The following is a 25,081-nucleotide window of genomic DNA, read 5'->3' as shown; positions in this document are numbered from 1 at the left end:
CTTGTTTTTGCATCAAATTTTGGAGGAGTATATATAGCAAACCCTAGGTTGAAAATTAGCATCAAAAATCTTTCTGGGAGCTGTTCTACAAGGGTTCTTCTTCCTCCAATCAAGATTATTTCTTAGGCGGATTCATTGAAGATTTACGGGCACCCATCTAGATCGTATCTACCTATTGTCTTGCAATTTATTTTTCATCAAACGATTGGTACATCATGTTTCTCTTCTATTTTATTTATTATTGTGGATTGATCATGAGTGGCTAAACGTTTAATCATCCACCTTGATGAAACGAGACGGATAATGTGATTGCAATATTTTAATTCAAAAGAGTTTATTTAATTATCGTTGTTCTGTGATCTTGATGATGTTAATTCTTTTTATTAATTAATTTTGATATTGGTTGCATATAATTCTTCGTTGGTGGTACCAATTGAATGTGTATGTGATTTTAAAACGGTTACTTGTCTATAAGTAATTATCACTAGTTCATGGTATGATAGTAGATATCATTTTAAGAAAAGATTAATTTTGTCAACGTGATTGATATCGGTTGGTGGTACCACGCTATTGTCACATAGGTTCAATTGATAATTTGATAGTCAATAAAACTGATTGTTAGAAGAATTGTCTTAGTTTTGATGGTACCAGCTTGGGTAATTTAACTAGCAGTTAGGTGATTCGGTATTTTGTTCACGGTTGGTGGTACCACGTGAGTATCTTAATCTTGTCACGATTATCTTTAAACTCTAGAGAATTTGTTCTTCATTAAATGCAATCACATTTGAAGTTGATGGAAGTCAAGGTGGATGACTTTTAATTATATTGTCTGAAGTTTCTTTTAAATTTATGCAATTATTTTGCAAACCAATTTACTTTATTTGTCAAGAGGATTTTCAAAGCAACACCCGTTTTCCAAACCATTTCATAAGCAACTAATCATTTCCAATCCCTGAGAACGAACTCAGACTTATCTCTTAACTATATTACAAACGATCGGGTCCATTGCCCGTGAGTGCGTAGTAGTGAGTTTTTAGGTAGTTTTGGTTTTATAAATTTAAAACTCGATTTTGCACATTAGCATTCCATGGACACTATTCTAGTTTTTAAATAAAATCTTTATAAATTAAATTAAGATGTGATTTAAATTAAAACACATATTATTGATTGTTTGAATAATAAATTTCGTGCTACCCGATAATTGTATCTCTTTTTTTGTTCTTGTGATTTTGAAATTCAAGACATATCTAAAAAAAAATAATATATGTCGAAATGACATTAGATTCCTGCATTTTTTTTTAACCAAACTCATTTTTGAATTCTCATATTTAATTAAAGCCTACATGTTTAATATGACACCTTCGTACTTAAAATATGCCTCCTATTAATAGTGGAGATTAAATGTTAAATGTATTTATAGGTTCAAGATTAAAAACAAATCAATTATACTTTCTAAATGTAGTGTCAACGATATATAGAACCATTCCCTCCCAATTCCCGGTTGGTGATCGGATAACGAAATAAACCTATATATGTATCACATATTGAAACTTAACCGAACCAGAAATTTGACCAGAAATTGTCATAGATTTTTAACCCGCCAATCTGATTTTTTGGATTGGGTCCGGTTGGGATCTTAATTTAAGTCGACTCGTAAACCAAAACTTTTAAAATTAATTAATTTATTAACTAATGTCGACCTATATGAACAAAAGCAACTCATTTGACCTAGAAACCAGCGAACACACTCGACTCAAAAACAACTTATTTAACCTACTAACCCGTCAACTTACTTGACCAAAAAACAACTCATTTGACCTAAAACAAACGCATTTAATCATTCAATCCACATGACAACAAAAAAAAACACCCATTATAATTAATTAGGTCAACCCTAGTCAAGTATAAAATGAAATGACTTTTGGTGGTTGGTTTATATATAATTCACATTGCACCATAAATAATGTGTTATTCCATACTTCTATAATTTGCGTTAAAAAATATTTCCACTATATTAGATGGTTATATTCTTTTATCATTTTAAAATTATATATATATACTAGCAAAGTTACCCGGGTTTAACCCGAGCGTTTTAATTAAAATTATAAAACTATAAAATATAAATATAAATTTTGTTATTAATTATAAATCGTTATAAAGATGATGAATTGAATAACATAATAATTATAAAAAAAATTTCTTTGTTTGTAACAAAAGATTAGTAACTTTAAATAAGTATTTAGTAAGCTATTTTATTTAAAAATATTGTAAATTATTTATGACATCATAATTAAAATAAAGAGTTTTTAAAAAAAATGTAGACTTGTCACATCACATTTTTTCTAAAAATACTTTTAAAAGACAATTGTCTTTTATTTAGTATAGATATATATATATATATACTATATTGGGTAAAGTTATTTTGAGAACCTTTTTTTTTTCGAGAACCTTTGAAAACTTTTCAAATCAAGCCCAACTGATGATTGTTCTTTACATGAAAATTGTTTTTTGATTGTTTTCTGAATAACTTATGTGTAACTTTAAAGTTTATAATTGTGTGGAGACATTGATTATCATCCGTTATACAATTATGTGGAGATTTGGATTCTTGATCACATGTGCACGTATATTGCTATGATCACATGTATGCAAGTTGATCACATGTAATCATAGCAATATTCGTGCACATATGATCAAGAATCCAAATCTCCATATAATTGTATAACGGATGATAATCTATACCTTTACACAATTATAAACTTTAAAATTACACATAAGTTATTTAAAAAACAATCAACAAAACAATTTTCATGTAAAGAATAATCATCGGTTGGGCTTGATTTGAAAAGTTCTCAAAGGTTCTCGCAAAAAAAAGATTCTCAAAATAACTTTTTACTATACTATGTTATACAAAAAAAATAACACTTGATTTTTAAAAATGTTAAAAATATGTAATATTTTTATCTAGCACCCTTTAAAATATTTTTACACAAACTACCCTTAACAACAACGATTAATTTACACTTGCAACCCTTTATCTTTTAAAATATTTTCATTAATTCTTTATATCAATTACTTTCACATCAATTATTTATAATACTCGACGCTTCCACCACCAACAGTTACCCCCACTACTACACAGTCGTCGCAACGATCACCACCGCATTGCACGAGTACCGTGCTAGTTTATATTTATTCTAATTATTATTCTATATAAAGTTGTTATCATGATATTTTTATTCATATATAGATAGCTATTAGACAATTTCATAGATAGATATATTACACACTAAATTTTACGTCAACGTAATATGTATATTAACCAAATTTGAAAATATTATTAAATCAATATCTAATTATTTGTTTATATAGAATCAAATTTTCAATATGTTTTAGTTGGATCTTATACGAACTTTTTTTTTTCAAATCTAATAAGCAATATAGTTTTGGATAACATAAATATATTACGAATGCAATTTTGTTTGAAGGTTAACTTGATGGATCTTTATTATCCATGTTATATTTCTTAATAACTGATTGACTTTTTAATTATGGATGAATGCATTATTGCCATAATCAACTATCAAAGTTGACTTTTAATTTTAACGGTAGAGATTAACTTGTTGGTTTATTTTCAATGACTTAGATCAAAACATTGTTTATTTTTTTCTTTGTGTAGTGATATATATATATATATATATATAATTTGCATAAAGCAAAAGAAACATCCCATTATACAAGAAGGAAAGTGACACGATCTATTAGATATAGTTTCTATATATAAGTTTCTATAGTATTAGTTTTCATGTATTAGTTTAAGGGAAATGCTAAATACAGCCTTAAGGGTTGTATTTAACGTACATAAAAAAACTGTATCTTCCATATAAAAAGCCCGCCCCCTGATTTTCATGGTAAATGTACAAACAATTTATGCAACTTAACCACAGCCTTAAAGGTTGTATTTAACAAACCCCTTAGTGTAATAGACTTTATAAATATAACTTTTTGTAATTATTTTAATCACAATTCAATACAATAACCTACAATGTTTCATATGATATCAATGTCTAAATTCAACACCAATTTCGACAACAATTCTGATTAAAATATATTCTGTCTTTTTATAATTACCTCTTCATATCTTCGAGTTAGACAATCCAATCTTCCCATTTGATGTGGTCTTTCTTGTCTCGATTTTGTAACCGAAGATAAGCTAAAGAGACGGTAGCGTTGAAAATGTCCATGGTGTTTTCTTTGAACATGTTATGAACGTTATCATATATGGCTTTTCAAAAATAGCACCATCAAATAAAAAGAATAGCTTGGAGCCTTTAAAGTTTTGTAGGAAGATCATTAATCTTGTTACACCAATCAAGAGTGCTTCTGGATTCACTTTAGGAATGTCAAAACGAGTACAATCACATAAAAGGGTCCTAGTATGATTCTTTAATCACACAATTTAATACGAAGTAATAATAATAAAGTTAAAAGATATTGTTCAAATTAACTTACTGTATTTAACTACACAAATATAGGAATAAATACATTGTCTATGTTCATTACTGGCCACTATGATTCCAACATTTTTTATTCATTTTTATAATACTAGAAACATTTCTTATTTTGTTTTAAAATATCAGAAAGTTATCCACACAATGTGACAGAGATAATGTAATAATCGTGGTGACTGGGATGGCGACAGCGACTGATGGCGTCGACAAGTATTTGAAGTAAGTGATATATAAAAAAAAAAATAGTGTCAGTGTTTTAAGAGTTGAAGAATAAATAATGTATATACTTTATGAGGACCAAATAGATATTTTGAAGATGTTTATAATAATAAATAAGAATGAGAGATATTTTACAAAGATTAAACTTGTAATTTGAGAAGGGAAAAGGAAGGCAAATTCAAAGACTAATATGATTATGATCAGGCAGAGGCAGAGCCAGGATTTTCAATTGGCGGGGGCTGGATGACTACAAATACTAGTTCGGTACCGAATTATCTGATGCCTAGGGCAAGAAAGCTTAGAATAATCCTATAAAATTTTTTTAAATGTAAACAACATAGACGTGTGTAAATATATATATATATATCAATATAGTGACTCATTCGTACTATAAAATAAATAAAATGTTACAAATATACCATTCAAAAAGACCAAATATCATAGTCACTTGTTGTTAATTACTAAAAAACAAAACATTATAAACTCTTTCTCTTACTTATTGTATAGCCATAATTTAAATTAAATCTATGGCTTAAAAACAATTTATATATCCTTAAAAGATATTATACTCCAATGTTTAAACAAATACAAATAAACAAAAGTTATACGATAAAATCATGGAGAAAATAATACAAAATAAAAATACAACTTTATTTGTAACAATTAATCAAATTACAATTAACACTTTGATTAGGAACATGCCCCAGAAGTCCTCAAAACATCCACGTTATACCCACCATCATTTTCATATTTATACATTACACCCTTTCCTCTTTTATGTACAAACTAAAAATTTAAAATAAAATAAACTTTACTAGAATAACTGAATAAGGGTATAAAACAAACTTATAATAGTTTAGGGGCTAAAAGGTAAGTTGTTATAAAATATCCATAAGAGAAAATTTCTCGGATCGTCCCTGTGGTTTACCCTAAACATCACGTTTCGTCCTTTAGTTTTTAAAATGACACTGGTAATCCTTTATAGGTGGATAAGGTTCTGATCTAGTCCTTTAGGTTAACATCCGTTTACTAGGCTCCGTTTTCTCCCTCACGTGCATCCCACGTGGGGGTATTTACGTCTTTTTAACTGAAAAGGACTAAGCTTGAACAGTTGAATAAATAAATATCTGAAAAAGCTAATAGATTCCAATTAGTCCAAGAGTCAACCAAACTCCAAAACCCAACATCACCACCACTTTGATGTTACACGTAAACACAAAAATGTGCATCCATCCAGACATCCATCATCTTCTTGTTCTTTGGTTTTTTTTTTCTAGAAAACTTTCACCCACCAATAACAAATTTCATCTTTTTATATACATACACAAATCTATACATATGTGTCGATCAAACCTGATAACACAACATTTTTTGACTATCTATCATCATCATGACAAAGCTTAGCCACCACGACTTCCGACCAGATTCCGGCCAATACGACTGTTGGATCATTCTCAAATTTCGGGCAATTGTTTGTCGGAAAAACCATTGTGGCAGCCCCCTCACCCATCACCGGAAAAACACCAATAGCGGCGCCCCACCATCACAGTGCTTCCACATCTCTCTTATCATCTTATGCATTCTCAAAACGCGAAACATATCACTTTTACTTCACTAATTTCGGATCTAAACAAAACCCACCAACAAGAAACTTTCATTTTAGATCTATGCTTTTCAACATATATAAAATTTAGGTATAGATTAGATATGGTTTTACGGCTGGTGGCAATTGTGATTGTGACCCGAATTCACCTCCAGCGTGACTGTTGGAATTTGCTTCTGCCGCTACAACCGCCGGAGTCTGCTACTGTTACTGCTGCCGCCGGAGTCTGCTGCCTTAATTCGTTGTTGCTTCTGTTACTACTGCTGCCGCCGGAGTTTTTCTATTGTTGTTGTCGGATATTGTCGAAGATCTGATTTTGTTTTCTCTTGGAGTTGAGTTTGGATTTTTAAGGTGAATATGTCGAAGATCTGCTTTTGTGTGGTCTTTTGTTTGTTTCTATCCTCCTAATATATCTGCTTTTTATTATTGATGGAAAATGACAAGGGATTTTTGGACTCTTTTTATTTTATTTTTGTGATGTTTGTATTACTTATACAAGAAGGTGGAAAGAAAAGGAAGAAGAAATTTCATAAAATTATCAAGTTTAGTCCTTTAAGGGTGTAAATGACGAAAATACCCTCATGTGGGATGCATGCGAGGGAGAAAACGGAGCCTAGTAAACGGACGTTAACGTAAAGGATTAGATCAGAACCTTATCCACCTATAAAGGATTACCAGTGTCATTTTAAAAACTAAATGACGAAACGTGATGTTTAGGGTAAACCACATGGACGATCCGAGAAATTTTCTCATATCTATGAAGTCAAAAGGCAGATCATCTTCTTCGTCGATACACCTGTAAATGGGTTAAAAGTTACACAACAAAAAAATCTTTTAGTTCTGCCAGATCTCATTTGCATTCCAAAAGGCATAAAAGTATTTATGTTAAAAATGTTGGTTGCAAGTTAGGGGTGGCTTGGAAACTACCAGCCACCCATTCTCTCCGCCTTCGCCTGCAACTTCCAGTAGAAAACTTAGCTGTTGGCGGGGGCTGAGCACCCGTAGCCCCCCACTAGCTCCGCCTCTTATTATGATAAATAAGAAATTGTTTACCAAATTGTCATTTTTGGATATAACAAAACGATCCATGGTAACAATTACCATGTCGCTATTGTGTCACTCACTTTATCAATAAGCATTGTTGAAAACACATAAATGATATGTAGTTCTATAATATTTTCCAACTACACCTGATATCAAATGGACATGATTTATATATGTCATCTACTTAATGTTTTTTTATTTTTTTTATTTTTTTCATCTATAACTTTGTTAAATAATATTACTCCGTATGATTTTTTGGTTAAGTATAGTTTTCATAAAAATGTTCCAAAGTAAAAAATAAAAATACTGTACCTCATCGGTTCAAAAATAATCATCTGCGTAGTACTTGTCAACTTCTCTATAAAGAATTGTAAATAGTTTAACTTTTCTATATTGTCTTAATTTATTTTAAAATTTACAAAACACAAATAAACACCACTAAGTAAATTAGAAAGTGTAATAAGCTTACTAACATGGAAAATGAATTATGCAAGTTTTAAAACTACTTAGAGGGTGTTTGAGAATGCGTTTTGAAGTGATTATCTGATTATTACGTTTGTAAAACGCAAATAATCTAAAAAAGTGTTTGTGTGAAAAAGTGTTATCTGCTATGAAAACGTAGTTTTGAAAAACCATGTACCTACTTGTTTTTTCAAAACGTAGTTTTTAAAACGCATAATTTATTTTGAAAACACAAAATTTTTTTAATCACAATAACAAACACCCTTATTTTGTTTATTGACAATTCACTCACAATTTTGCATTGTAAATGGATCAGACCAAAATGAGTAGTCAAATCCAATACAACAACAACAATAATAGCTAATCTCGTTAAAAAAGAAATATGAGTTAATTATTTAAATGGTACCTAACGTTTGCGCGATATTGTTTGTTTGATACCTTTTCTTTTGATATTACGCGGATCAAACCCAACGTTTCCAAAACTCTACTTAGACCATGGTAGAACCAAACGCTGTTTGATCGCCGTTAACCCCCGCCCCCTCCCCCCACACATGACTTGCACGTGAGGGGTAAAAATGTATTTCCGCGTTTCTAAACTCCTTAGATGGTACAAACGTTTGCACAATATTGCTGATTTCATACCTAATGTTTAGTTATTATTATTTTTTTAATTTTATTTTTTTGTATTTTTTTAATTTTGAAAAGTGAATTTCGCTTTAAGCTTTGTGTCGCGATAGGTCTAACATATGTTTTTTTTCCCAACGACATTAAATATTTATTAAACAAATAAAATGCTAGTGAGAAACTAACTTATACAAAAGATTCGATCCAAATTAAACCGATGGGGAGATATTCGCTTCACTTATGTAACTGAGTGAGTAGAACGACACATGACTTTTCCAGTCGGGTCTCTATAGTACCAAACATTTTCAGCATTCAAATCCTTGTTTGTTGATGGACCAATATAACATACGTTGTTTTAACTGGGTTCGCGCTAGAGAGCTCATTCGAAACAAAATTACCTTTTAAAGTATGCTAGACCTCTTGGTGTCGAATCGCAACACAAAGATTAAAACGAAATGCACCTTTCAAAATTAAAAAAAATACTAAAAACTCACAAATAATTAATAATTAAACGTTAGGTATGGAACCAACAATATCGTGCAAACGTTATGTATCATTTAAGTAAACTAAAAATGTGAAAATATATTTTTACCCCTCACGTGCAAGTCACATGGGCGGTTTTTAATGGCCATTAAACGTCATTTGGTTCCAGTATGGTCCGAGTGGAGTTTTGAAAACGTTGGGTATGATCTGCGTAATATCGAAAGGTTAAGTACCACTTAAGTAATTAACTCAAGAAATATATAAAAAGTATATATATATATACTCCTTTATAATAATTATCAACCCCTTTATTTTTTAAAAGGGTTAAAAAATGGTTAGATGCAAAAGTTTTAAATTACCCTTAATAAACACCCTATCTATATCTATACTCCTTTATAATAATTATCAACCTCTTTATTTTTGGAAAGTGTTTAAAAATGGTTAGATGCAAAAGTACTAAATTACCCTTAATAAACACCCTATATGGAAAGGGTTATTAAAGATTACCAAATTTGTCCTTAATGAATTAAATTTACACTTTAAACTTTTATCTTGCTAATTTACACTCTAAGTCCTTATTTTTTAAAATATTTCCACTATCACCATTACATCAACTTACATGGTTACACCACTCGACACCAATTGTCGATATCATCACCACCACTAAACCGTCTTCGTCATCACCGCCGCCGCATTGCGCGGGTACCATGCTAGTATATATATATATATGGGTGGGTTATTTTATGACCACCTCTTATATTAGGACCAATTAGGACATGTGTTTTCGTAACTTACATATCATCATCATCATCATCTACTACGATATACAAGACTTTTTGTGTTAAAACACTAAGACTTTCCGGCGACGGCCCCATCGGAAAATCATGTATAAGTTAACTTACACACTTACACATGTATACTTACACATGTGTAAGTTAACTTACACATGATTTTCCGGCGACGAGGTGGCCAGAAAATCATGGTGGTGGTCGGAGATGATCATGGTGGTGTGTAAGTTACAAAAAACACATGTCCTAAAATTGGTTCTAAAATAAGTGGTACTAAAATAACTTGCGCGTGCGCACACACACACACACACACACACACACATATATATATATAAGCACCGATATATATCCTACCAATGAAGGTCAGCCTAGCTGGTCGAAGGCGCTTCCGGTTTTATCAATGTCTTGAGTTAGAGATGGCAAAACCTTGAGGTTTTTCCTTCTAAATACTTGTAACGACTTTTGCTCAACATCTTGTTGTGTAGGGAACGTGCAAAGCTTCACTATTATACGTGAGGTTTTCCCAATATCGTATACCTACTGAATGTTAAAAAAGAAAATCTTACTCACAATCACCATCGAATAATCATCTATTCACGAAAATAAAAAAATTTTGGTTTCTAAACTTTAGAAAACGGTTACCAAATCACAATAGATGATGCCAAATTGCAAAAGGAAATTACAAAAGGAGCATTTAGTCTTTTCACATACCTTTCATCATTCACCCACTCCCACACTCTCCCTCTTTATATCCTCAAATAAACAAAATCTTCTTTCACCAATCTAACACTTCCCCTCCAAAACCCAAAAAATGCAACTCATCACAACTACACATCTCCTACTATGTCTAACACTCACACTCATAACACTAACTCTAACCGAGTCAACTCAGCCACCATTTGCATGTGACTCATCAAACCCATTAACAAAAACATACCCATTTTGTAAACTTACATTACCAATCTCTTTACGTGTCAAAGACTTGGTGTCACGACTCACACTTGATGAAAAGATATCGCAACTCGTGAACACTGCACCAGGGATACCGAGACTCGGTATCCCGGCTTATGAGTGGTGGTCTGAGGCTTTACATGGTGTGTCTAACTCTGGTTATGGCATCTTTTTTAACGGGACTATTAAGTCTGCCACTAGTTTTCCTCAAGTTATTCTTACTGCTGCTTCTTTTGATACTAAACTTTGGTATCGAATCGGTCAGGTACTCTGAGTTAACTCACTTGTTATTACTTACTTTTTATACAGTACTTTTTAGATTAGTACATATATATTGTTATCATCATTTTATCAAGATTTTGGTTCATTTACTTACTTTTTTTAAGAATATTTCCCAATATTTTACGTTTGGCCTTTATTTTAATTGATAATTTATAGTTTTTCTTTTGGGTATTTCAATTTTCAAGGATATGATTGAATTGTTAAATTTTTATGGTTTCATGGCTTGAAAAGTAATTTAAGGAACTAAGTGACTGAATTGATAGAGAGTGACGGAATGAATAAATAATGTCGGTAAGAATTAAGTCAATATTGTTTTTTGTAAAAAACAAATAATGTGATAATTTAATAGATTAAGTATTTTTGATTAAGTTATGACTTTCTTATTATTAAGACCCTAACAAACACAGTTCAACAACGGTGTAGCGGGTATCCACCTTTATAAACATCTATGATAGGTTATAAACTACCAAAAACCTTCATAAAGACTCTAAAATACCCACATCAGAGCTTTTTCATAGGTATTATCCCAACTTAAATGTCTTCAAAAGAACATTTTTGGAATACTATTTTTTGAAATGTGTGGATTACTCGCATCGGGGGGTCTAGGAGTTAAATACCTTTAATACATAGTTTTCATATTGGTTTTCTCTGGTGATAGTGTTTTATTTAGATAAGAAATGAATGCTATAGATTTGATGTTGGTTGTGGCTAACAAGTATTTAAGATAGTTTTGTACTTTAAGATATGTCGTTAGGTAGGTGATCACCAAACATGTTATTATGTTTTAAAATACCATTACGAGTATATAATTTCTCTACAATTCATGTGACCATATATAATTGCTAACCTTAAGAATTTTGGCAATTTAGGAAGAGGTACAAGATCTGTTTATGTTTAGATTTGTAATGTTGACATATTTGTGCTTATTCTCATTATTTATTTGTATTTGTAGATCTACTTCACTTTTACATGTATGGCTTACCATAAGTGTATATTTTAAAATGTCATTTTGGTTATATGACACATTGACAACCACACTAGGCAAATAATTTACATGTTTAAAGGTACATGTGCCATTTAAGCCAGGTCTATTACTTTTATTCTAGAAAAGCAATTGATTTTTTTATTCATAGTCAAGATTGGATATTGTTGTTGTTGTAGTTGATTTTCTGACATAGATAATATATTTCACTAATGTAAGTATCAGTTAATAATGTGAAATTTGGGTTAAGAACGTTTAGTGAAGATTGTGTTTGTCAATGTATTGAACTATTAGCCCGAGCCTATATGAATTCAATAATAATCATTTTATTTGGTAATGTTTAGGCTATTGGATTGGAGGCAAGGGCAGTTTATAATCAAGGACAAGCTCATGGAATGACATTTTGGGCACCAAACATTAATGTGTTTAGGGACCCAAGATGGGGCAGAGGTCAAGAGACACCTGGCGAGGACCCATTAGTCAGTGGCAAATACGCGATTTCTTATGTTAGAGGGGTCCAAGGTGACAGTTTTGAAGGCGGAGCGCTTAAAGATGGTCATCTTCAGGCTTCTGCTTGTTGCAAACATTTCACTGCTTATGATTTGGATCATTGGAAGGGCGTTAATAGATTTGGTTATGATGCTAAGGTTAGTGCATTTCATTTCACACTTAATACTTTTTCCTGTGTGCTGGTACCCCGATCGAAAAAGTCTAGGGAACTCCTTGGTTACACTATTAAGACCACCCCAAATTTTCGACTTTGTTCAGATAGTCTATACAAAAATCCTTCTCCGTTTATCAGTTTTGCACTTTTACCCAATAATGTCAAAATAAAAGGAGTAGCATAACAAATTGCTAAAGACAAACCAAAGAATAATTTAAATTCAAAGATAATAGAAAATTGATTTTTACAAGAAATTATTCCCTTTTCTTGAGATATGTGCTTGAAAAATATATAACACTATTTTATATTTGTGAGAAAATGATTGATGCTCCTTACCGGATTTTGTGCAAATGCAATGTTTATGGGATGGTTTTCCTTTTTGTTTTTGAGTCTTCAATAATAGTTATATTAAAATAACAAAAAGCAATCTTGGACTATCCACATTTGGATTATTGACTAGTGAAGAGCACTTGCATTGGGCTACATCCATGAATAAAGTGAAAATTTATGTACTTTAAAATTTAATATTAACATTACTAAAATCCTTCAGAAATTTATTCTCAGTCTTTAAAAAGTTAAAGATAATATTATTAGTAGAGACACGCTTAGATACTAACTTAGAGATAACTAAGTACTAGCAACTAACATTTGCCGTTCTAAAAATTATTTTCAGTAGAGATGTAGAATTTAGACGGTCGGTGATGGTAGATTTTTGGCAGTAGTTGCTTGAAATTGCAATTAAATGAGTATATATACAATCTCATGTGATTTGTAGCTTATATTTGCATCTAATTACTGTCATTATAAACTGATATAACATGTTCGGATGCATATAGAATTACTATTCTTTCGTTATTCAAATCTTGGTTTTAGTTGAGTGAGAAGATGGCACCTCTTAATTTTTACGTGTTAAACTGTGAATATAGGTCTCGAAACAAGATCTTGCTGACACTTATCAACCACCATTCCAAAGCTGCATACAACATGCCCAGGCTAGCGGAATCATGTGTGCTTACAACCGTGTGAATGGAGTCCCGAACTGTGCTGATGAAAATTTATTATCCAACATTGCTAGAAAGCAATGGGGATTTCAAGGGTAAATATCACATATGCCTAACATACACGGACAAAGATAGAACAAAAACTTATCCGAAAAAGTTTTCATGTGTACCGTGAGTCGTGGGCATGTAATGAGAGTAACAAAGTCTATATATTTAAAATCTAGCTAACAAAATTTTTGTATATTTGCTAGTTATTTTTGTCAATCCAAACATTACAATTTCAAATGTTATTTTTTTCAAATAGTAGCTTATTGATATATTCACATTTCACATCTTTGTTTAGGTATATCACTTCAGATTGTGATGCAGTATCCATCATATATGAGGTCCATAAATTTGCCAAAACACCAGAAGATGCAGTGGCGGAAGTCCTAAAAGCCGGTATGTCTGTTTTTTTTACTACTTTTACTTTCAATGCTTTTTATTACTTTACTTAAAATAATGGTCCCTCTTTGATCATACTATTAGTCTATTAATGTCAGGGGATAATTTAAGTTCTTACACTTTCCCCTCTTTATATATCCTTTACATATACAAGTGCCATTTAAAATAATGGTCCCTCTTTGATCATACTATTAGTCTATCCCTTTTCAATGTCTATAAGATAAATGCAACAAGTTTGATGATTTTGGTATACAAGTTTTTTTAGTATACATTCTTTTGTAGGCCCTATTCTCTGATTTGGTATAAGAGTTTGATGATTTCGTATAAGAGTTTCTTTTTTAGCATACAATTTTGATGATCTTGTATAGGAGCTTTCTTAGTATTCAAGTTTGATGATTTGGTATATGAGTTTTATTTTTATATAATTTTGTAAGTCCGATTCTCTTATCTACATCATGTGAATTATAAGTGTCAGGGAATAGCACCTGCAAAATGACGTATACCAATTGGTTGGCCCTTTTAGCGTTTGATGATTTGGTATACGAGGTTTTTCAAAAATAGAGTTAAAGGAGGAAAATTGTTTAATTTGTCTTGTTAAGGACAGCACAAACTCATTATTTTTTTACTCATTCCATGTATAGATATACAAAGATCCGAACCTAAGCTGCCTTTTAAATGGTGTGAGCAATAAGTTATAAAGTAGATCAACTATAGTTTTCTTGATGTTGTGGAATGGTATATAATTCATTTTGTTTGTGAAAAAAGGGTTGAAGGAAGGTACTCTGCCCCCGGTATCCCTTAGCTTGGATACCCACCTATACTACCCAGTAAGGCTTTGGGTGCCGGTGAAATACCTCCACTTAATTCCCACAGGGGCATCCCCAAGGATCAAACCCTCATCTAATAAGACTCTTCCTGTGGGCCCTAAGCATCATGGGTGACGGGTACACTGGGCTATTGCCACATTGGTAATTCATTTTGTTTGTGTGTGAGTGATTTAATGAAATTTGGACCATGTAAGGTTGTTTGGTCTACATATTGCACATGGTTTAATAAAAGTCAATATATTAGATATTTGGACCATACACACATGTCCCTTATAATAATTCCACTATCTTACACTGTTTTGAATAATTTGATTTTTCTCTTCTATTATTGATCAGATTTATAGTAGATTAAAAAAACATAATTGGATCTATAGTATTTCAATGGAGACGAGATGAATACGAAAACCTAACTTAAAATCTCTAGATTATTCACATTTTGTTAAAACTTAGGCAAATAAGTATTTAGCAAAAAGAATATTGTCCATGTGTTATAGAACAGCCACGTCTTTTTCCCATGGACCATGGTCCCTATTCAGCACGCGTCTTAGGCTTTTACTAAAAGCCACGAAATGGGATAGATGGGCGGGTTGGATAACCGGTCAACATTGGCAACATTTTGCACGGGTTGAAGCACGCCTGGTTGGTTGGATTGAAACACTTTTGTCCAAACATTCTTAAAAAACTAGTGTTTCAAATATGATTATGAATTTTACATCATTTCAAGCATAATTAATCTTTGAATAAAAAGTATTTAGGAGGTTTTAGGCATGAGAAATATGCTTTGGGTGACGCTCGACCCATGTGGCATTTCATTTCTATTGAACTTTTGGGTTCTAACTGCATGACCCATTAGGAAAAAAACACAATCCTAATTGAACCATTAATATGTAAAAGAGCAAATATTGCCATGTAGGTTTTAGTGTCCTAATGTAATTTTCTTGTTTGCGAAAAATTTACAGGCATGGATGTCGATTGTGGCTTCTACTTAAAAAACCACACAAAATCAGCAGTCCAACAGAAGAAAGTACTTGAATCAGATATAGACCGAGCCCTTCACAACCTTTTCACCATGAGAATGAGACTTGGCTTGTTCAATGGCAACCCAGCCTCACTCCCTTATGGCTCCATCGGCCCAGATCATGTATGCACCAAAGAGCACCAAGAGCTAGCCCTTGAGGCTGCAAGAAATGGCATTGTACTTCTAAAGAATTCTGCTAAGATCCTCCCATTGAAAAAAACTATCTCATCTCTAGCAGTTATTGGGCCTAATGCCAACTCAGCACATACCCTCGTTGGAAACTATGCGGGCCCACCATGCAAATCGGTTGAACCACTGAAAGCACTGTATAGCTATGTGAAAAACATACAATACCATAAAGGATGTAACTATGTTAACTGTACTTCTGCATCCATTACTGAGGCTGTTGAGGTTGCTAAAAAGGCAGATTATGTGGTTTTGTTTATGGGGTTGGATCAAGGTGAGGAAAGAGAGGATTTTGATCGTGTGGATTTGGTTCTTCCAGGGCAACAACGGGCTTTGCTTACTGCGGTTGCTAAAGCAGCTAAGAAACCTGTAATTTTAGTGATGATTTGTGGTGGTCCCGTGGATATTTCGTTTGCTAAACGTGATCCAAAGATTGGTGGAATCTTGTGGGGTGGATATCCTGGTGAATCTGGTGGCATTGCACTTGCGGAAATTATCTTTGGTGATCATAATCCAGGTAAAGTTCAGTAAAACTATCCAATCATATCTTATATCTGTTTCCAGTTAATTGGGTTCCTTCGGTTAACATTTTCGTTCCTGGGTGATCTAGAAGAAATAACGATTGGATCCCTGAACCACTGCACTCATCTTTCACGAACTCTATTTTAAATCCTAATCACACCTTATCTAATTCTAGTTGGTCGAATCATTTTTCTCTACCTTAATAAAGTTGTGGTGGTTTATAAATGGGTGGGCCACGCAGGCTTGGTGATGGACCGGAACAGTTCAGATCAAAACGAGTAAATTTTATAAATACGAAACGGGTCAGGATGAAACCACTGGTTATTATTACTTGAATAAATCAACTTGAGGTTGCATAAACTGACTTCAAAACTTTAGTGAGCTTTGACCTGTTTTGTATCATTCAACGAAATGACCTGTTTCCTAGTTAAACTTTCTTATACTAAATTGACTCGTAATAAACATAGCCCAAATTGACCATGGTTTGTAAATTGATTAAGGTTTTTAGATCGGTGTGATCCTTAATTTCATGCTGCTAACATTATCATTAACCCAACGTGTCTTTGCAGGAGGAAAGCTACCTATGACATGGTACCCCAAGGACTTCGTCAAGATACCAATGACGGACATGAGAATGAGACCCCAACCTTCTACAGGCTATCCAGGTCGTACCTATAGATTCTACACAGGCAGAAAAGTTTATCGGTTTGGATACGGGCTGAGCTACTCAAAGTATGCATACGAGTTCCTCTCTGTCACACAAAACGAACTCTCTCTAAGTCAGATTTCAAACACTGGAACCACACTTAAGAACTCAGATTCACTTCATTACACGACAGTAATGGATTTAGAAACCGAATCATGTGAAAAAGCCAAGTTTTCAGCAACCATAGGGGTCCAAAATCATGGAGAAATGGATGGTACACATCCAGTTTTGCTGTTTGTTAAGCAACATAAAGTTAGAGATGGGAAGCCCATGATGCAATTGGCAGCATTTGAGAGCGTGAAAACAAACGCTGGAGGAAGGACTACAGTAGAGTTTGTTGTTAGCCCGTGTGAGCATTTTAGGACAGCAAATGAAGACGGATTGATGGTGATTGAAGAAGGTTCTCATTATCTTTCTGTGGGTGATCGGCAATACCCTATTTCGGTTATACCTTAAAGTTGATGTATTATGACAAGGCATCGTCGACTTATGCTATGATGGTGCCTTGCAGTTTATTGTTTTGTTATTTTAGATCAATGTACTTTGTGGAGTGAACGACCACAGTTATCACAGTTCATTAACTGACAAGAATTCGTTTTTAAACTTTTATCCCGAAACAGTATTAAGTCGTGAGAAATCTACCATTGTGATGGACCAAAAGTTGATAGAAAGTGACACCCACATCAATAGATGTTGGTTTTGGTTTGATCTTTTAGGGTCACGGAGAAGGATCCGTGATCAGGCCACTTGAGGAAATTTGAGCATTTGGATTTTTAAGTGCCTAGTCTAACGGGTGATTCCCCCGTCGTTTCCTAGACTTTTTCCGATGGTGCTATCAAGATGTCTAGTAGACCTGGCTTCAGGACTCCTTAGTCACTACTAAAGGAACTGTGGTGGTAGGTTGACCTTTGGTTGACAAGTATGAATTTTATTTATTTTTTTGAGGAGCATATTTCTGGTTTACTTGAGAAAAAAAAAATTAAAATAAAATAAAAAAAAACAAAATAAATAAAAAAATGGTGGGTATGCTTGAATTGGAAGGAATGGAAAGCAACATTCCATTCCTTAAAACGAAATTACATTTGGTTAACCATTAGGAATAGAATGACTCATTCCATGATTCCCTTAATAACCGTCCATCGTATTCTTCATCAAATGACATGTTTACTTTTCATTCCACCGGCATTGACAGTAAAAAGACAATATAACCCCTAAACTACAAATATGAGAGACCGTTGAAAAGCTTCGTTCCCACTTGTACGTGGAAGTTATTACAGATTTAATCAAAAATGTAGTTAGTTTATATTTTATATTTATAATACCTTTTTAATCCTATAAATATGTGTATAAGTGTATTTACTTTTAAACCAAATATTGAAATTAAATTACATTATTTTTATGTTGTTTCTTTACAAAAATAGCAGGGAGAAAAATTTATTAATCAAGAGTTATATATGTTTGTAAATATTAAATTATGCTATAAGGGTATTTCAGTCATTTCATAATTATTTCATTCTTTAAAAAAACAACCAAACATTTAAATGGAATGGTAATCACATATTCAATTACTTCTCTTATTCTATTACCTCGATCATTCCATTCTTTTATCCATTAGAAGTAATACATCTTTCTTATAACAAAATATATAATTGATTTAACATAGTGGGGTGTTACATGAATGGGAAAGATTGGACTGACCGAACGTAAGTTTCAGGGCACATGGAGGTTCATCATTTTTTTTTTTATGTATATATTCACATTTTCCGTTTAGAACATCAAGTATGGTTATAGGATCCAGAACAATTCAGAACGTCACCTCAGGGTCACATCAATTTTCACCAATTTCTCAGTTTTAAGCTGTTATGAAAGCAGAACGATTTAGAATGCAGAACAATACTTTATTTCATTTTTTTTAATTTATTTTTATAACTTACATAATTAATTTTTAGACTACTTTACGTTCATTCTATATTATAAAAAATACATTAAAACAAATGAAACTATCTATTCACATATCACAACATAAAATTAAAATAACTCAATATATAATCATTCGGGGACTAAATAAAAAATTGTTATTTAGAAAATGACAATGAGTCAGTAAATGATAGATTGCGTATAGACTTTTCCCAACATCACACATTTTTTGGGTGGGGAATCCCTCAAATTATGGATAACTTGAGGGGTAAAGTTGAGGATTATTGACCATTGGATTAAAATCAATGGTCAAAATTCAATTAATTAACATTTTTGATTTTGACAATTGATTTTAATCCAATGCTTTAGATCATCCCATGTTTATCCCTCAAGTTACCCTAACTTGAAAGGATCTCTACCCCATTTTTTTTTATCTTTGTTTTAAAACTTTAATAGTGCATTACATTACTCCGTATTAAATATAGTTGGTGCCCCTTTCTCATCTCTGCAAAACTCTTCGCCGGAATATGAGCACCGTGAAAATGTTCCTTCGGTATGCTTGTTACTTGTGTCACCTAACATATTATCGGTGAGTTTATGTATAATATGTATATATATATATATATTACTAAAACAAAACAAAACAAAAAAGGAAAGAGAAAGTGGTGCCGGACATTGACGTTCAGACACAGAACCCCGGATCAAGATTCGATGCCGAAAATAGCGGAATGAAGGGGTGGTTGACGCCGAAATGTCAACAAGGGTTCGGGGTCGGGTCGATCACCCATAGCCTACGCTCTTATAGGATAAAAAATATATGATTTTACTTGAGTTATTTTCATTTCATGTATTCGCTAACTTGATGAGATTGGTTCCTAGATTTGGTCCCATGGTTTTTACTTCTCACCTTAAAGAGGTTTTGCACGTTATAAGTTTGGATGAAGATCCTTTAAAATTATTTAATAGGTAAAGTTGACATTTGTATGAAGATTCTTTAAAGTTGGAAATAGTTTTATAAGTAAAGTTAGGAATCTTGATCGTTGGATTAAAATCAAAGTTTAAATTTAAAAATAATTTTTGACTATTGATTTTAGTAAGACTCCAACTTTAACAATAAAGTTATTTTCACTTTGCAAGAATCTAAATTGTTTGATTTGAGTAGCACAGTACTATCACGGTACCTCCACAATGCGGCGATATGATAGCGGCGACGGATGGTGATGGTGGTGGTTGTGTCAAATGGTATAAGTAATTGATGTAAAAATGTTTGATTTAAAGGGGTATGTACTAGAGATATTTTAAAATATTAGAGACTTATGCTGTAATTTAATATTAAGGGTTGATAGTGATTTAAGGGTAGTTTGATCAATCCGCATGTTCCATTTTCCTTAACTAATTTCAACATGAAACTATAACTTTTATATAGTGACGAGAGAAAGTACCCGCACGTCGCGGCGGTGAGATGGTGGGGGTGATAGGCCATCTAGTGTGCTAGGTCATAGGAGGTGATAGGTTATAGAGTGTGATAGCCAAATGCCTTACCGTACGGGCTCTACCCCTGTATTTAAAAATTCGACGAAAGTATATCGAATAACCTCTCTAACTAAACAGGATCATTTTTAAGAACACATATATAATTTTTTTAATTTATCGATGTACGGTTTTTTAGATAAAAGATTTTGAATGAATTAGATGAATAAATTAATTTATGAAGGAAAGAGAAAAAAAATGAGTGGTTGAGATTTGAGGAAAGAGATGAAAATAAGTGACTGAAAAGTTGCAAAGTTGAAAAGTTAAAATTTTTTTTACTGGAAAAAATGATTTATACTCTAGTAGAGATATAAATGTTTTATTACTTGCCGGATTTTTAAAAGCAAATATTTTAAAAATTTTCCTCACAGGTTATAAAAAGTACAAACAAACAATTTATTTCCTCGATCGATCGTAATCTTGCTCGTTCCATCTTTTATTCTTGTAAACCTTCGTGATTACGAAAGTCGTTTCAATTGAAGTGTGGTGCGATTACTGATTGCAAAATATTTTGTAAGGGATATAGAAACTAATTAAATCATGTCAAAAGGCCATGCACGGTACACACCATGTTTTGCTGTTTGTTAAGTATGATAAAGTTGGAAATGGGAAGCCGATGAAGCAATCGATCTACCACACGATAACCTCATCATATACCAACTTGAACAAACAAACATTAGGAGATGTTGATCGACAACGCCAAAGGGTCGCTAAACGACAACTATTCAGAAAACTCGCTGGAAATTATATATAGTAATTGGACGTTTAAAAACAATCTTCTGCCAAATAACTTGACTTATTCTTTAATGTTTCGATATGCAACCATCATTCAGAATACTGGCCGGCTAGCTAGAACTTATGTAGCGATAGCATCGACTAGAAGACACTTGATATGATTCATGAGCTCGTGTCCAACATATGTGAAATGGTCTTTATTCTTATAGAGGACATCCATGACACGCGCCAAATTGATCACAAGCATAATTATAGGTAACTCAACTACATCTTTACAGGTGAGGGACTCTTTGTTCAATTCTTTCCATGCTTCTTCAACTTTGTTAGTAAACAAATCATGAACATGTTGCTCATCACTAACATCATATTCCTTCATGTAGCACTGAATGCCAGACGCAACGTGCATTCTTTCTTGCTCATCCTAATTAAATTAAATTTTAAGTTTAAATTAACACCAGTCTCTTGTACAGAATAGCAACAAATTAAAAAGGTCATACATGTATTTTAAAAAAAACTAGTAAACTTTTTTTTAAAAAAATTCCTTAATATATACCTCACGGGTGACAAGATCATCCATTGTCCTACAAAGCACACAACACGATTTGGCAAGGGGAGGCATAGTGAGAGCCCATTTGAATGTTTCGTCGGTGATTATATCACCCATGGCAGCAAAACTTGCGATCAGGGTGAATTTGTATCCGCTACTAACAACCCTGACTTCTTGGTGCTCTTCCACCGGTGGTATATATCTTTCATTTGCCCATTTCGCCTCTGTCAAGTAGCACCCAATGTATTCCATCATCTGTAAGTTAGATTTCAAACAAATTAGTAATAGAGACATACTGCCCTCCGAAAAAAGAACTCCAATAGACAAACTATTACAACTAATATGCGTTAATTAAGAACAACTTACTGCTTCTCTAATATAGTTAAGATGATGTGCTTTTCCCATCTTTTTCAAAACCCCTTCCATATCTTCATATATATTCACGAGCATTTGGTATATCAACTTCATTTGTTCTGGAAGACCCTCCAAGGATGCAATTGACCACCTAAGAAATTGTTATTAATCAGTAATTTAGACTTAAAACAATTTTATTTGTAACTTGAGTAGGGATCTTGTTGGATATTTTGTACAATTGCATTAATTTGTTTGACCGATTTAATCTTAATAAGACATCATATAAATATGGTGGTGGGCAGGACATTGCACGCTTATGTGAATTTATTATGATCTAGCGCCTAAGAGAAGGGCGCGGAGGAGTTTCCTTGGGAACAGCGTCCAAGGGCTTTATTTAGCAAAACTCTTTGTTTTAATGCACTTTAGCGAAAGCGTTTAGGGTTTCGTATAATAAAACCTTTTGTTTTAACAGAGATAATAAAAAAATATGGGATTTGATATTGACACCATAATATTTGATAATTTTACCATATGGTACAATATTTATATCTATACTCCCTTATAAGAGTATTGGATTTCTTAAAATTTAACACTTTTTTCTTCCCAAAATACCCATACTTAAACATAATATCCTTATATACCCTTTTTCCTCCCATTCTCTCTAATCATTACACACTTTCATCGACATTCTATCACCCTCCGCCGCCTCCCTAGCTCTCCACCACCGCCTCCTTATTATATTGTCATCACTTTCTAGCCGTCGTAACGCGCGGGCACTATGCTCGTAATGTATAGTAGTGGTAAGTTAATAAACTTACATGTTACTAATATAATTTCACAAAAATAATGATGGATGCATATGTACCTATTAATTGCTTCCGTAAACTTTTCAAGTTCCTCGTAAGTTCCATAAGCATCGTATGTGTCATCTAAAAGTGTTGCCACTGCAAGTATTTTCGCCACAAACATTCTAGATTGAGAATATTGAGGTTCAATGTAGACACCTAATGCCCAAAAGTAACATTCAACCAGTCTATTTCTTGCATAAGATAAATTAGTAGGAACATTGTAGCCCTTCCACCACCTACAATAAATTTAATATGTGTTGAGTTTATTTTGAAACACATGGCCGGCTTTGATAACAAAGAGCATGTAGAATTCAGTAAGATGTATCGTGTCATGTTCGTGTTTGGTATTAACAGGTTTGTGTTATGTTCGTGTCGTGCTAGACACGATATGCCAACTCTGTACGTTAATTATGGATGATTTTGTTATATATAGTGACATATATACAGCACGATAAAAAGGGAGTAGATAATGTGCACACATGGAAATTTGGCAAAGTTCTTTCTTATGTAGTGATTGAAGAAGATTGAACCCCAACTTGGCAAGCTTTAGTAAAGACTCATTGCGAGAAGCCAGTTGTTGATAGAAAGGTATGTAGCGCAATGCCTCGAGTCTTGGCAAGGTTTTATGAACAGGTCGCGCCAAAACTTCTTGTATATGTGAAGAGAGGATAGGGTTACTTATAAGAGGATCCTTAGCTATGTCATTAAGCCGAGTTTTTGTATAAGCAAGAGCATCATCTAATGTTATTTCTCCAGGAACCCTTAGATAAGTTGCTTCATACAAATCAAGTAAACCTTGAATATCATTTTCCAAGGGCTCTTTAAAAGCTCCATCTTTGTCCTTGTAGTTTCTGAAGATATCTGTTTGATCATTTCTCAGGAGAGGCCGTTAGGTTATTAGGATGATTTATAAACACACACACACACACACACATCACATATATATAGCGATAGATACACAAATACTAACCACTTGAAACATAATATCCATGTTGTCTCATGAGCCGAAACCAAATGGAAACACCGTCGCCTTTCCAATGGTCACCATATGCATCATAGAAGTGCCGCAAGACTTGAGCAATATCGTCTTCAAAGTAGTATGCAACACCTAGGCGTTCGATCGCATCAATCAGTTTTAACAAGTTTGTATGTTGTGTAGCAACGTTCAAAGTTTCTGAAATTTCTTTCCTTAGCTCTTCTTTCAATTTTTCGACTTCTTTTTCAAGCCCCGATAGATCTTCTTCCTACATTTAAAAAATTAGCAACTATTAGAATTCTTGTAAATCCAACAAAAGGGGTGGATTATGCATTACTATTAATTATATTTATTTTCATACTTTATGACCTTTCATACATAGAAGCTTAACATAAATAATTTTAATTATTAAACTTGAGCTAAAAACAAGCTCAAACAAGAGAATAATAATAATATTCATGCCTACCTGGTTGTAGGAAAGAAATTGGTCGCCCCAAACGCTGGGAGGCCAATTGACAGTTGAACGGATAACTTTCTCTAGTTCTAAAGGCATGTTTTATATAGTGTGATTATATTGTATATTAATTAGGTTGCTTGAATTCAAAAAGAGAGCTACATACATAAGGTATATATATAGAGGAAACAAGGTGGTGGAACATGGACTCTTGGTCAATGTGTGCTAGAAGAATACAAATGTATTCAATTCTTTAAAACCACCGGCCACCTATATGTCAATATATGGGTTGAACGCATACATTAAACCCTTAAAAGAAATTATTAATTTATTATGGAGATTAGGCTTCGTAAATGTTTAAGGCACGTTTGGTTATGAAAAATACTTTTGTCTTTAATTTTTT

General features: G+C 32.8%; 2 protein-coding genes across 2 annotated transcripts; one reads left to right on the top strand and one right to left on the bottom strand.

The window, feature by feature from the left end:
* Window positions 1-10,507: 10,507 nt before the first annotated feature.
* LOC122606967 (probable beta-D-xylosidase 7) lies at window positions 10,508-17,920 on the top strand. The gene is made up of 6 exons (XM_043779873.1): window positions 10,508-10,950; window positions 12,294-12,596; window positions 13,540-13,709; window positions 13,958-14,055; window positions 15,845-16,606; window positions 17,181-17,920. The coding sequence occupies exons 1-6, from the start codon at window positions 10,546-10,548 to the stop codon at window positions 17,771-17,773; spliced, it is 2,331 nt and encodes a 776-aa protein (XP_043635808.1). The 5' UTR covers window positions 10,508-10,545; the 3' UTR covers window positions 17,774-17,920.
* Window positions 17,921-21,620: 3,700 nt separating this feature from the next.
* Window positions 21,621-24,777, bottom strand: LOC122608352 (alpha-isocomene synthase-like). Its single transcript, XM_043781446.1, has 7 exons — window positions 24,691-24,777; window positions 24,219-24,492; window positions 23,728-24,109; window positions 23,266-23,484; window positions 22,413-22,551; window positions 22,053-22,301; window positions 21,621-21,920 (listed from the first exon to the last, which is right to left on the bottom strand). Exons 1-7 carry the CDS (start codon window positions 24,775-24,777, stop codon window positions 21,621-21,623), a joined length of 1,650 nt encoding a protein of 549 aa, XP_043637381.1.
* Between the last annotated feature and the right edge of the window lie 304 nt (window positions 24,778-25,081).

Source organism: Erigeron canadensis, chromosome 7, assembly GCF_010389155.1.
Source record: "Erigeron canadensis isolate Cc75 chromosome 7, C_canadensis_v1, whole genome shotgun sequence".
Classification (NCBI taxonomy): domain Eukaryota; kingdom Viridiplantae; phylum Streptophyta; class Magnoliopsida; order Asterales; family Asteraceae; genus Erigeron; species Erigeron canadensis.
This window is presented reverse-complemented; position numbering and strand designations above follow the sequence as displayed.